The sequence below is a fragment of the Castor canadensis genome, chromosome 3, assembly GCF_047511655.1.
Source record: "Castor canadensis chromosome 3, mCasCan1.hap1v2, whole genome shotgun sequence".
NCBI classification, from domain to species: domain Eukaryota; kingdom Metazoa; phylum Chordata; class Mammalia; order Rodentia; family Castoridae; genus Castor; species Castor canadensis.
This window is the reverse complement of record NC_133388.1, coordinates 141,562,341-141,575,372: the sequence shown is the minus strand read 5'-3', so window position 1 is coordinate 141,575,372 and position 13,032 is coordinate 141,562,341. Positions and strand designations below refer to the sequence as shown.

General features: G+C 36.1%; 1 protein-coding gene and 1 long non-coding RNA gene across 4 annotated transcripts in view; one reads left to right on the top strand and one right to left on the bottom strand.

The window, feature by feature from the left end:
• Zc2hc1a (zinc finger C2HC-type containing 1A) overlaps window positions 1–5,159 on the bottom strand; it is a 44,372-nt gene extending 39,213 nt beyond the window's left edge. For 2 of the 3 annotated variants that reach the window (XM_020182280.2, XM_020182282.2), the window contains exon 1: window positions 3,811–3,920. In XM_020182280.2, coding sequence (XP_020037869.1) covers window positions 3,811–3,826 — 16 coding nt within the window. In that variant the 5' untranslated portion in view covers window positions 3,827–3,920. Of the gene's footprint in view, window positions 1–3,810; window positions 3,921–5,050 lie in introns of those variants that run through there. The other variant, XM_074068740.1, reaches the window with a different exon arrangement.
• LOC141421675 (uncharacterized) overlaps window positions 3,994–13,032 on the top strand; it is a 36,930-nt gene continuing 27,891 nt past the window's right edge. The window contains exon 1 of the long non-coding RNA XR_012446349.1: window positions 3,994–4,770. This is a non-coding gene — a long non-coding RNA (uncharacterized lncRNA). The remainder of the gene's footprint in view (window positions 4,771–13,032) is intronic.

The following is a 13,032-nucleotide window of genomic DNA, read 5'->3' as shown; positions in this document are numbered from 1 at the left end:
TCTTTATTTTAAGCCTACATTCTCCAGGTCTCACAAGTGAAGCAGCCAGGCTAGTACACAGACGTCCTACCTAGATATATCAGATGCTATAGGCTTTTTCTAGTATACATTTGCTACTCCAGAAATACTAGTTTCTTCCCACATTCCTATCTTGACAATTTTTTAAATTTCTTTAAAGAATCTCCCCATCCTGATTTCCTATTTTGCTCAACCCTAAAACATGTTTCTTTCTAATTTGTTTCTTCATTTTGTTAAATGGGTGATTATGCCCATTTCTTGACATTTATATGCTGATAATTATTAAAAACTGCAGGTAGGTAGGAATTTCCAATTAACTGTGAGACTTTTCCATCAGATACTCCCAACGATTATACAAACACATTTACCTCATCCCCTAAACTTAATCTTCCTTTTAAAGATAGTACCTTCCAGTCAAAACTAGGCTTATCTTTGGTTCCTTTTCTCCTCTCATATCAAGCAGTCATATTCCCCATCTTTCCTTATTCTAATCCTTATCAATGTATATATTCTCAGTCTCTTTCTTTTCCAGTCTGTACTGGGCCATAGTTTCTTAGGACCTAGTGTGGCCCAGGATGGCTCACATGCTATGTTTACCTACACTGGACTATTCTTAAGCACATATGGCTCCTATGATTTTATTCACCCAATAAACATAAGCTTCAATGTATTAGGCACTCAGCTAAATGCTGTGCATATTACATCATTTAATACTTTATAGAGTTAAGGCGCATTAATGTTTAATAACCTTCTTACAGCTGAGAAAACTGAGGTCCTCATTAAGTAAAATGCCCAAACCATAGAGTTAAAAAAGAAACAAAGCAAAGATTTAAACACACTGACAATTACAATATTTGGTACCCATTGAGTACCAAAAATCAATGAATGATAGCTAAATGAAAAACAATGAAGAATTATTCACTAAAATGTTATATGCTTATGCCAAGAAAAAACAGAAACATTAATTAGATGTGATGGCTGTCCACAACTAGATCAAATTCTACATTGGAGAAAAGCAATTCCACTCCTAATCAAGTTTCAGAAGGCAATACTAAGATACAATAATTTCAGCAGTCCAAAAGAGAAAGAGACCTCATCTCTGCCATATTTGTTATAGCCACACATAAGCATATTATGAAGACAATGACCACACTATATATGGATAAAATTTGCTTAAATTTTATTACCTCTTAATTTTACAAATGATAAAACTTGTAGGAGATTGGAACGCTCCCAAATCTAGAACTACTTCTGCTGTCCTTAGATACATCATAGTGTACATCCTTTAGGAGAAAAGGAATTAAAGGTTTTGCTTTAACCACTCAAACCATGCTCAGTTATCAATTACACAAAATTATGAGCAGTAAGTTACATTTGGTTTCAAAATAGTGTTCAGTCTAATAGCTCATCTCTGACAGGGAGCATAAAAGTCCCAAAAGATTAAGAATAATTTATTTGTTCAAACTAGTAAGACACATTAAACAAACATGAAGATTTCATACTAAATCCTGTAATGTATACCAGACACCGTCAAAGAATTTGACTTTAAACTTCCAATATAAGGAAGAAACTAACTTATCACTGTTCCAATGTTCATTACATGAAGGCATAGATGAATGATTGGTGAATAGCAACTAAGATTCAAAGTTTTGATCTCTGCAAAATGTGATGTAATAGGAACTGATTTTAAAATGGAGGAAGGGGAGTGGGAAGGTGGGAAGTGAGAAAGGCCCTATTCACAGAAACAGAGGTTTCAACAGAAACCTCTCAGGGCTTTTTATTAGGTTGACCACTTCAAACTGCCAATATTCAACTGCCAATATTCTGTTTTCCAGAAATAGGACAATTTTCATATATTTCAACATAATTCATTACAATTAAAAACATCAGTTAATGATAGCATTATCATTTTGTTAGAAAAAAAGTCAAAGACTAAAGAGCCAATACTCCTTACCATGATACGACATAAGCTGGGTCCTTAAAACATGTCCATATCCATATTACATCAGAATTTGTGTGTTGTCCACCCATGTAATTGAATATTATAATTGGTTTCCATTATCTTTTAAACACATTCTTAGTAAGGTTTCAATAGAAACGTCAGCACACTTAAGTTGTAACTACTAAAATGGGTAGGTCTTTGATTTTTTTTATTCTTTGTTGCATCTTCAGGACAGAAAAGTAATTAGAATATGTATGTAACTGAAAAATTAGATTAAGATCATAGCTTTCACTAAAAATGTTGAAAAAATAGTAAAATCTGGCCAGGCACTGGTAGCTCACGCCTCTAATCTTAGCTACGCAGGAGGCAGAGATCAGGAGGATCACATTTGAAGCCAGCCCAGACAAATCGTATGAGAGACCCTACCTTAAAAAATCCATCACAAAAAAGGGCTAGTGGAGTGGCTGAAGGTATAGGCCCTGAGTTCAAGCCCCCCCCACACACAAAAGTAAAATCTTCAGAAAAGCTGTTCTAAAGCACTTTTGTGTATTATGAAAACCCTGTGAGAATTCTAGAACCCATGCTCCACCTTGCTATACTACCATACATATTTTAAAGTAATTAAAATAAAAGACCAGCTGCCTCCAGAGTCCCTTAAACCAGAGTTTCTTAAAAGGAAGAAGTATTACCATTACGATTCCTCATTTCATGAAAACTTGAACGATACTCCTAAAATAAATAAACAAACAAGACCTTCAGAAGAACTACCACCTTGTATTTTCCCACATATGAAAAATTATCAAAATTTTTTTATCTGTCATCTTTTAAGTTGTTTTACCTCAAAGCAAAAATATGACATAAACTCATACTCCTGTTATTGCATTTGCTTTCTGGTAGGCTTAGATCACTGAAAAAGTTACCAATTATCACTTTTTACTTCATAACACAATCTGAACTATTTTACTGTGTATCATGCAACAAAGCCCCGTGCTTAAATGCCTGTGCTCATTCTGAATTCCACCTGAATCAATGCAAGCTAGGAGGGAAAAAGAGTTAAATCTAGAGAACAGGATCTTTCAAATCTGAAGGTCTGTTCCTCATCTGAAGGATTAACTTCAATTAAAAAATAATCTTGACAATGTTGTTGCTAATGATAGTTGGTTTTTTCCCCTTCTTTTGTTTTTAAGCGAATGTTGTCCCTGCATAGGACAAAATGGGTAAAGAGAATAGGGGAAAAGTGAAGGAACTGGGAACAAAGCAAAATCTGGAGTTCTGGTTACAACACCAGGATAAAATCCAAAGATAAGGAAGAAATACTAGCTCTTTTACACAGCCCTTGTGAATAAAACATTAAACACATCTGGCCATCTATTGTCCCGGCTGCAAAGCTGGCCAATGGCAGACACTTCCTTAGGAGATGCGCTGGCATCTCTTCCATGCAAGATGCTGTAAAAAGGGAAGACGGCTGCCCAGGGAAAGTGGCCAAGGACGGAGTCGGGCGCTCTCTCCTGGAGGGCAACCTACAAAGGCTGCCGATGGAAGGCCGTGGTCATTTAACGGAGAATTCTGTTTGCACGGAAAAGAAAACCTGACCAAAGTGCGTGATTCTCCGGAGGAAGTCCGGGAGTCAGGAGGCCCAGAAAACAGGAGGCTTGAAGTCGCCCCGCTGGGAGCCCCGCCGCAGACCGCCGGGGGCGGGGCTGCCCGGGAGCCGCCCGGCTCCTGCCCGCCCGGGCCTCCGCAGGAGAGTCCGCCGCCGGGCCTGCCCTCGCATCCCCTGTCCCCCCCCCCCAAGATTGGCGTTCAGGACCCGTGGTAGCCGCCCGGCCCGCATCCCTTCTCCTCCTCACCTTCCAGCCCCTCCATTGCGCCACAGCCTCAGGCTCTGCTAGACTCCGCCGGCAGCGCCCGCCGCCACCGCCCAGCTCTGGCTGTAGCAACCCGGCCGCACCTCCCACCCACTAACATCCCGGCTTCTCATTGGTCCGCGCGGCGGGGGCGGGGCTCCGGGGGGTGGGGCCGTCGGGCTCAGTCCCGCTCGCCTCCCACCTGGCAAGCCCCAGCGGCTTCAAATTGCGTCCTGACCTTACAAAACAGCGCCTTTGTTCATCTCCAGACTCGCTTTGCCTCTCACCTCATTCTCCTATGTACAGCTCATCAGCACCTCACGGGCTCCCTATCACCAGTCAATGCAAGTATCTTTTAGCTTGTCTCTAAGCGGACCTCTTAAGCAAACAAACAAACCAAACCAAACCGATGCCCTGCACACTTAGGCAATTCCCTCTCCATTTTCTCCTTGGGCCACCCTACTTTACCCTACTGCGTTCCCTGGCTTTACCTTCACACACAGCTTCATGAGGGAAGACATGTTTTTCCTAGAGAAATCTTATTTTCTGTCTGGGATTGTGGAACTGAGATTGCGCTAAACCCTTGCAAACAATTTCCTCAGCATGAACCCTTGGGCCAAAAATCAGAAGTGAAACTCAGCCTTTCCCCTGTTCTCCTCTACTCCTGGCCTGCCCTGTCCTCTACTTTATCAATTTGATCCAAAATAGTCTGCTGACCTGCTAACTAATGAGGTAACATCAAAACTACATTTGATCAAAGAGTTTAAACTGCCCGGGAGAGAATGAGAACTGTTTCTGTCAGAGTCAAAACCTCCTGAAGATGAAAATGACTTCAGTACTAACTCAAACACATTTAATGCTTTTGGTTCATGATCTAACACGTTTGACCAGAATGAAGTTTCTTTGAAAATTTGATTTAGCAGTGATAAGCTGTACTGCTTGTTAGCACTATTGTGTCTACTGGTAAGTATCAGTATTAATGTTTTGTTTGTAACAGATCTTATTTTTCTCATTAAAAAAAGTTTTAATAGCATAACTAACTTTCTGGACTGTTAAAAGTATGCATTTTACAAACCAGTAATCTTCAGGAAGAAACATTCTTACTACTGTCCTCTCAAATATTATTTAAAGGAGTGAATAGAATTGAGGGGGTCTTGTCTTTCATTGAGAAGGTGCCCTAAATCCATTTCAGTGTGCTATAGTCCATCTCTTGTATGGAGTCATTGTAAGGGAAATTTCATACTCAAGCCTGAATTGTCTCCTGCTCCTTCTTTGCTTCTACTATGGCTCTTCTGTTCTTCTGAGTTCCTGGATGTAGCTGGCCGGATGAGAGCCATTCAGAGGATTTAGCTACTCTGGACTGAGCACAGAATGGTCCTTTTTCCTCCTTAGTGCTGCTAAGACAAAGTTAGAAATTAAAAGAACATTATGAGGTAAAAAAGCATGTAATGAAGAAAATACAAAAACAAAGAAGTTATAATTCAAGACTAATATTGAGTTGACTGATACCTTATTGGACAAATAAACTACAATGTTGATACTTCTAGTTATGACAACAATAAAGAATTCATAATGTTAAGCATGTTTTAGATTCTTTTCATATACTTGCTTATTCAGTCTTCAAAGTAATTCACAAAGTAGTAGTTTTCATTTTTCAGAATTAAAACTCATTTTCTAAATATATTTGAGATTAGATTTTTGTCAGTATTTATACTATTAGTGAATTCTAAAGTATATAATGATGTCCTTGTGTTCCTTACTCCCCTCTCTTGTCTTATTGCTGCCTGAAATGTAAACTCAAGTGTTCAGGCATGTTTAATATGTAGTTTGGTAGACATTTCTACTGTGAATCTTAATTCTCTAAAATACATTTGCTAGTCTTCTCTATAGATATTGGGCTCGCAGCAATTTTATGATAAACTACTTTGCCTTCTTCAGGTACTGACTCCTGAGTAAGGAGGATATCTTCCTCTCTGCCTTGGAAAGTTTCTCCCTCTCCTTACTAAATGCCTGGACTGTGAATCTCTTTCTTCTTGGTACTCTTTTCTGACTTACCTTCTCTCTAGCCTGTTCACTTTTCTGATGCATTCAATTCAGTAAATATTTAGTGATTACCTTCCACACTTTAGGCCTACTTCATCACCAAAGAAGCCTAGCCTTTGTTGATCTCATTCAAAGTTCATGTTCCTTTTCAAAAGAGAACCTTTGGCTTTCATTCAGATCATTTGCAGAGCCCAGCTAAATGAGATTCTGAAGCTCAGTAAGGATACTGCTCAGTTTATCAACTTCACTGTGGAGGGCATTTCTCCCCTACACAGCCAGGGTACAAAATGACCTGACACAATTTGGATATAAAAATTAATATATACATTTGGTAGTCATAATAAAATGAGCATTTTCACTAAAAAACAAACATATTTGACTTAAAATTTGGAAAAGGCTGTGGAGCAGAGTTCTAGATTGAGGAAACAAATTATGAGTTGGTTCTTACTACCTTTATTTTTTAGATTGAACTAAAATCAAAATTCTTTAATTGTGTAGGAAAACAAATGCTGTAGTTCTTCATGGCCAAGGATAGTCAAAAAGCAAAGATAACCAGGCTGTCAGAGGTAAAGGTTTGTTTAAGGAAAGATGTCCTAGAACAGAAAACACCAAAAAAGGAAAGGGAACCTTGAAATAGAAACCCCAAGCAAACTACATGTCCTTCTGCTTTCAAGGGCTACTCTATTTAGTATGATAGAGATTATTCTATTTCTTTTCTCTTAATTCCAAAAAGAACCTCTAAACCTTTCATCTCATAATAATTTCCAGTTGCAAAATAATAATTTTTTCAAACTTCCCTTGTGATTGCATTCACCCCTTGCCACCATAGTTCCAAACAGATTTTCAATTGCAACTGAAAATCTATTATTTATTGAAATCTTTATATGTACAAAACACTGATTGCACACTATATTGCTCAACTGTCCATGCAAAAATGTCTTTGGAAAAAATTTTGTCTTGCCATTCATTCTCCATTTTAACTCTGTTTACCAGGCTCATCCTCATAGGCACCATTTTATTGTGTTTATGCTTATAGATACCTTTGGATATGTGTGATTGCTTGAAACATACATGGTGCTATTTTTGTATATGCATCTGTTTAATTTGCATAAATGATATACTGTGGGGTTTACTATACTTATAATCTTTATACTGATTTTAGTTTAAGATTTAATTTTTAATATTAATTCAGAGATTCACCCATGCTGCTGTGTATAATACCAGTTTATTGCTGGATGGTATCTTACTATATGCGTACATCGCATTTCACTTACCCATTCCCACAGTGAAGAGCACCCAGTTGCCTCTAACTTGCTGCTACAATGAACATCTTTGTGTCTGTCCCCTTATGAACCTGGACTCAAGTTCCTCTGGGATATATCCCTGGAATAGATTACTGGATCATATTTATTTCCAGTAAGTATGCCCAGATTGCTGTCAATAATGATGATACCAGTGTACAGTCCCATCAGCAGGATATGGCATATCCATCTTTATATCTCATTAATGGCTACCTTGTCTCTAATTTTTGCCAGTCTTTTGAGAGTCAAGGGTTGGTTGACCATTTCTTTATATACTTGCTTATTCAGATTTGACTTTCAATATTGCCTAGCTTTATCTATTCTTAAATAGTAATTCTCATATTTTTCTTACGGATTTATAAATATTATTGTTAGATGTTCAATCTCTGCTAATCTTAATTATTTCTAATGTTTTTCTCAATTTGTCAGATACTTGATAATTTTGTCTATGATGTCATTCATTGAAGAGAATTCTTTAAATTTAATTCTGTCAAAGCATCAGTCTAGTAGTTCCCTTTATCCATGGACAATACATTCCAAGATCTCAGTTTATACCTGAAATCATAGATTATACCGGATCCTATATTTACTATACTCTATTCTATACCTATGTACCTGTGCTAAAGTTTAATTTATAAATTAGGCAGAATAAGAGATTGGTAACAATAATACAGAGTAATTATAACAATATACTCTAATAAAACTGCCAGCATCAGTATTGTTCTTTAGGGCCATTATAAGTAAAATAAGGACTACTTAGACATAAACATATAAGCATAAATACCATGACAATTGATCTGATAACCATGATGACTACTAAGTGACTAACGGGTAGCATATACAACATGAGAGGCTCAGCAAAGGGACAATTCGTGACCTGGTCAGGACAGAGCAGGACAGCATGAGATTTTTATCATGCTACTAGAACAGTACATAATTTAAAATTTATATAACTTATATTCTATTTCTAGAATATTCTGTTTAATATTTTCAGACCTCAATTGACTACAGTAACAAATGAGGGAGAACAAAACCATAGATAAAAGGGACTTCTGTGTATTTTTCCTATGTGTTGTGCATTTTAGTTTTTATTAAAGTTCTATTCACCTCTAGGTTATGAGGGAATTTTCCTACATATTTTTCAGTTACTATTATACTTTTTACCTTTACTAATTAGGTATTTCTTTAGGAAGTCACCTTTGTATATGCTATGTGTTAGGAATCTGATCTTATTTTCCTCCTTATAATGAGTCAGTTTTTTTCAAAACCTTTCCTACAAAAAGGAAGTAAATTCAGATATAACAGATTTACAAAAAAAAAGATGTTATTGTGAGCAGCTTTGATCTTTTAAGTGTAAAAAATTAGAAGAAATGGATATTCTTTGATGAAATTAAAAATTGGGATCAAAATAGACATGTAGAATGAAAGCTGTTAACGAAATTGTAATGGTAGACTTTAATACCCAGATGGGGTAAGGTTTATAAGTGAGTTAATCTCAATTATATCCAGGTTGTTGTATAAAATTATAAAAAGTGGACAAGTTCATAAATTATTTTCTAAGACCAGTATAACCTTGATTCCAAGCAATATAAAAGCAATATATGGAAAAATTATAGGATCATCTCATTTCTGATAATATATGTAAACGTCATAAATAAAATTTTGACCAAATTTAATCAAATCATTATTAAATAAGGCTTGTTACAGGAATGTAAGTATAATTTAACAACATAAATGATAGTATACATTTTATATTTTTCCTTCTGTTCCTTTTGTTTGATTAATCACAGCAGTTGACAATTAATTCAGCATTTGAAATCTTTAAGATACATTGCAGTGACAATTTTTGTTATTCTTTGCATTGCTTAATTCATCAGAGATGTTTGTTTATGTGAACAGTGGTGGTGGAGGAAGAGGGTTGATATTGGTGGGAAATGTGCTAAGAATTGCACCATTGCCGTTTGATGTTTTTACTTTATGTACTCCCTGTAGAAAACTAACCAATTAAGGTGGGGAGTGGGTAGACAAAAGATAAAATGTGTGTCTAATTTTAATGACAAAAGTCTCCTTTGGGGATTCTGCAGATTTAAGCTTTCAGACCCTGATTTCAGACATTTGTCTGCTAACAAGGTCCTTGCTGAAACTACCAGCTATAGCAGAGGAAGGTCTTTTGATTGGCATCAGAATGGAAGGGGTGTGAAAAGGTTGTTGTGGGAAAAGAAGGACTTAGATTTTTATAACCAGAACACAGCATGAGTCCATTAGAGACCTGCTGATCTCTGCCTCCTGAGTAGCTAGGATTACAGGCCTAAGCCACCAGCGCAGGCTCTTTCTTAGTTTATTAATAGTCATAGATTCTTCCTAGGGCCTTGAAAGCTTGCTTAAAAAATAAAATTTGTGTCATTATTTGATACTTACATCAAATAATGATGATTAATGATATCAGTATTTATTAGTGTTTATACTAATGACAAAAGAGGAAAACTCTAGTATAAATCACCTAAATGAATACCTTGGCACTTCTTCATGGTTTTTAAAGACTTACAGTTCTTTTTCTTAAGATGACTATTAGATAAAATAGTTTCATGTGGCTACCTTTTAAGGGAAACTGATACATAGGAATTCATCCTATAATCATATGCTAACTGATGATATAATTTCTTGGTTTTGCCTTAAGAACAAATAGGTAAAAGTGGAAAACCGAAGTTCTAAATTCATTATGGATACCTGTTCAATTAGAATCATCTACCATTAAATATTTATACAAATGCCCACATTTTCAAACATATCTTTCCAGAAAAGTTGTTTTGCTTGCATTTTGCATTGCAGACACATTACTCTATTTACTTAGTTACTTTTTATTTAGAATGATATCAAAAGTTAACATTTGGCACATTGTCTATTTAATTTTAATCAGACAAACCTAACATTTGTTTGCCTGCTGTTTCTAAGAGACAGAGCTTCTTGAGCCTCTGTACATTTATGTTTCTTAGTAGCAAAAGTTGATCAACACAACAAGCAAAAATCTCCTAGTTCTGTTTCTAAAACATAATGAAGTTTATGTCTTCATAAGAAAGAAATTCTAGATCCTAAAGTTGGCATTCACAGAAATTTAATTTACATATTACTTAAGGAACATTAATTTTTCAAGTATTTGAATACTATGAAAACCAACAGTCACCTTTTCTGAGAAATCCCTTTGATAATAAGGGAGCTCTTAACCCTTTGCAGTGCCTCTGTTATTATGAACACCAGTGACTCTTGGTAACGGAGGTTGTTGTTCCTTTTAAAAATGCTCTTTACTGGAAGGTGTAGCCAGCAATGCTGACAAATGACCCATAACTGCTTCCTTCCAAAGAGTTGCTCTCCTCCTGAAGGGTACTGCCATACCTGAGAGATGAGTGCCTCACCTTCTGGGTTGAAGCCCTCAGTCAATAACTGACTGACAGGATGGCAGTCAGGTGGGCTGAAACCAATTTTCAGATAAGACCATGTTCCTACTTGTCTTTCTTCTCTTGCCCTACTTCCCTAATTTGCTTTCATCATTTGGCAGGGTGTGTGTGTATGTGTGTGTGTGTGTGAATTTTTTCAATAACTTCCATAAGAATCCCCCCTCATATTGTAAGTACATATATAAATGTCACAATGTATCTCCCTATACAACTATTATATGCTAATAAAAACAAAAGCAAAAACCCTAAGCCCCTGCTTCTAGGGAATTTTACCTAAGACCCCTTAATAGTTAGTAGTGCCAGTTCAATGGCCCAGTGCTGTTATTAAATGATATTCCATCCCATGATCAGCTATACTCTTGGTCTGAAATGAAAAAAGGTTGCCCTAGTGTTTGCTATTATCCTGCATTCATACCAACAAAATTACAAAATATTGATGAGAATATATGTGTAGACTACATTTTGCCCTTGGAGATTTGAAAGTTCATAATAACTATATAAAATATCAACTGTCCATTCATGTTTTTGATAATAATTCTCTACATTTGCATAGAACATTATAGGTTTTGAAAAGCTTAGTTTAAGATTTCAGTTGATGATAGTTAATAAATAATTGTTAGTGACTGAGTAACTAGTGTGGTCTTTAAAACAGTTCACTTAGGTAAGCAGAGAAATTTTATTTAACACATAATATTAAGGGTTAATATAATATTATGCATAACTTGTTCCTTATAATCTCTTGCAATCCATATAACCTACCTCTGAGGAAAGCATTATTCTTTTCATTTCTGTGTTGAAGAAGCTAAAGTTCAGTAAGTGTAAATGACTTTTTCAAAGTTAACGTTCATAAGTATCAAGGTTTGATGATGAAAATAGATTTTTCTGACTTGAGATCCTATAAACTATATAGCACAAGTGCTTTTCTAGATGACCATACTGAGTCTGTTGAGGATCCTCAATGACAGCATCTCCATGTGATGGTTAGTTTTATGTGTCAACCTGATAGAGCCATATGTCTACATAATTGGTTGAATGTTACTTCTGTAGTGTTTTGGGAAGAGATTAATATTTAAATTGATAGACTTGGAGTAAGGCAGATTATGCTCAATAATATACATGGGCTGTGTAAAATCCATGGAAAGCCTTCATAAAATAAAAACTGACCTCCTACATGAAAGAAGAAATTCTGTCAGCAGACTGCCTTTGTGTTCAAAGAGCAACTCTTCTGTAGGCCTCCAGCCTGATGGCCTTTCTCTGTAGATTGTGGATTTGACAGACATCTGTAATCACATAAACTAGTTCCTTAAAACAAGTCCCTCACTGTCTATATATATGCACGTTCTATTGTTCTGTTTCTCTAAAGAATACACTATGGTTACACAAGTGGTATGTAACCGATCCCTGGAAAGCATGAAATACAATCAAGAATATTCTCTGAGAGATTTTGCAATCTTTGTATGATCCATAGACCATATTTGAATACCCTTTAGCTGCTTCCACTTAGAGGTTTGCTTTGTTCCCATCCTATTTTTAGAGGTGGATGCTGTATCTCTTAGACACTGCAGTAAGAGGCAAAGCTATGGCTTAGTTTCAAAAATAAATCTTTAAAAGACATAATTTTACTCTAGAAATATTTATTAAAATAGTGCTTCAGTGAGTGATTTTTGGCTAGCCCAAGGACTAAAAGTCCACAGTATTCTAACTTCTGACCCTTTCCCTTTCAAGGCTGTATGTTTGTATCATTTTATATATAAATGTTTATATAATTCAGTTCTAGACACTATAAGAAAAGACTGTCACCTCAAACAACTGAAAATGTAGTTAATTGGGCAAGAAGACATGAGGAATATAATCTTAATAATACTTGAAAATACCAAATAAATAGCATATCAGATAGAATTATGTCCCAAATGAAAACTACAGAAAATATATACTAAGTATTTACATTAGAAAGATTGTTTTGGTCTGAGTTGTCAGAGTAGAATTAATGAACAAAATTAGACACTGAAGATGGAAGTTCTATGGAAATTTAAAATCTAAATACAGTTAGTTTGGTGTGGTGGCTCACACCTGTAATCTGAGCTACTCTGGAGGCAAGGATAGGGAAGACAGGCCAGCGTGCGCAAAAAGTTAACAAGACCTCCATCTCAAAACAAGCTGTCTGTGGTGATGTAGATCTGTAATCCCAGCTACGTGGGATGTATAGGTAGGAGGAACTCAATCGAAGACTGACCCCAGGCAAAAAGCCCAAGACCCCATCTGAAAAATAACTTAATGCTAAAATGTCTGGAGGCCTTTTTTTCAAGTGGTAGAACACTTGTCTAGCAAGTGCTACACACAAGGCCCTGAGTTCAAACTCCAGTGCTGCAAAAAATAATCTAAATGGAGTGTTAAAGATATGAAAAATGCTAGGAATATATGCTGAAGCA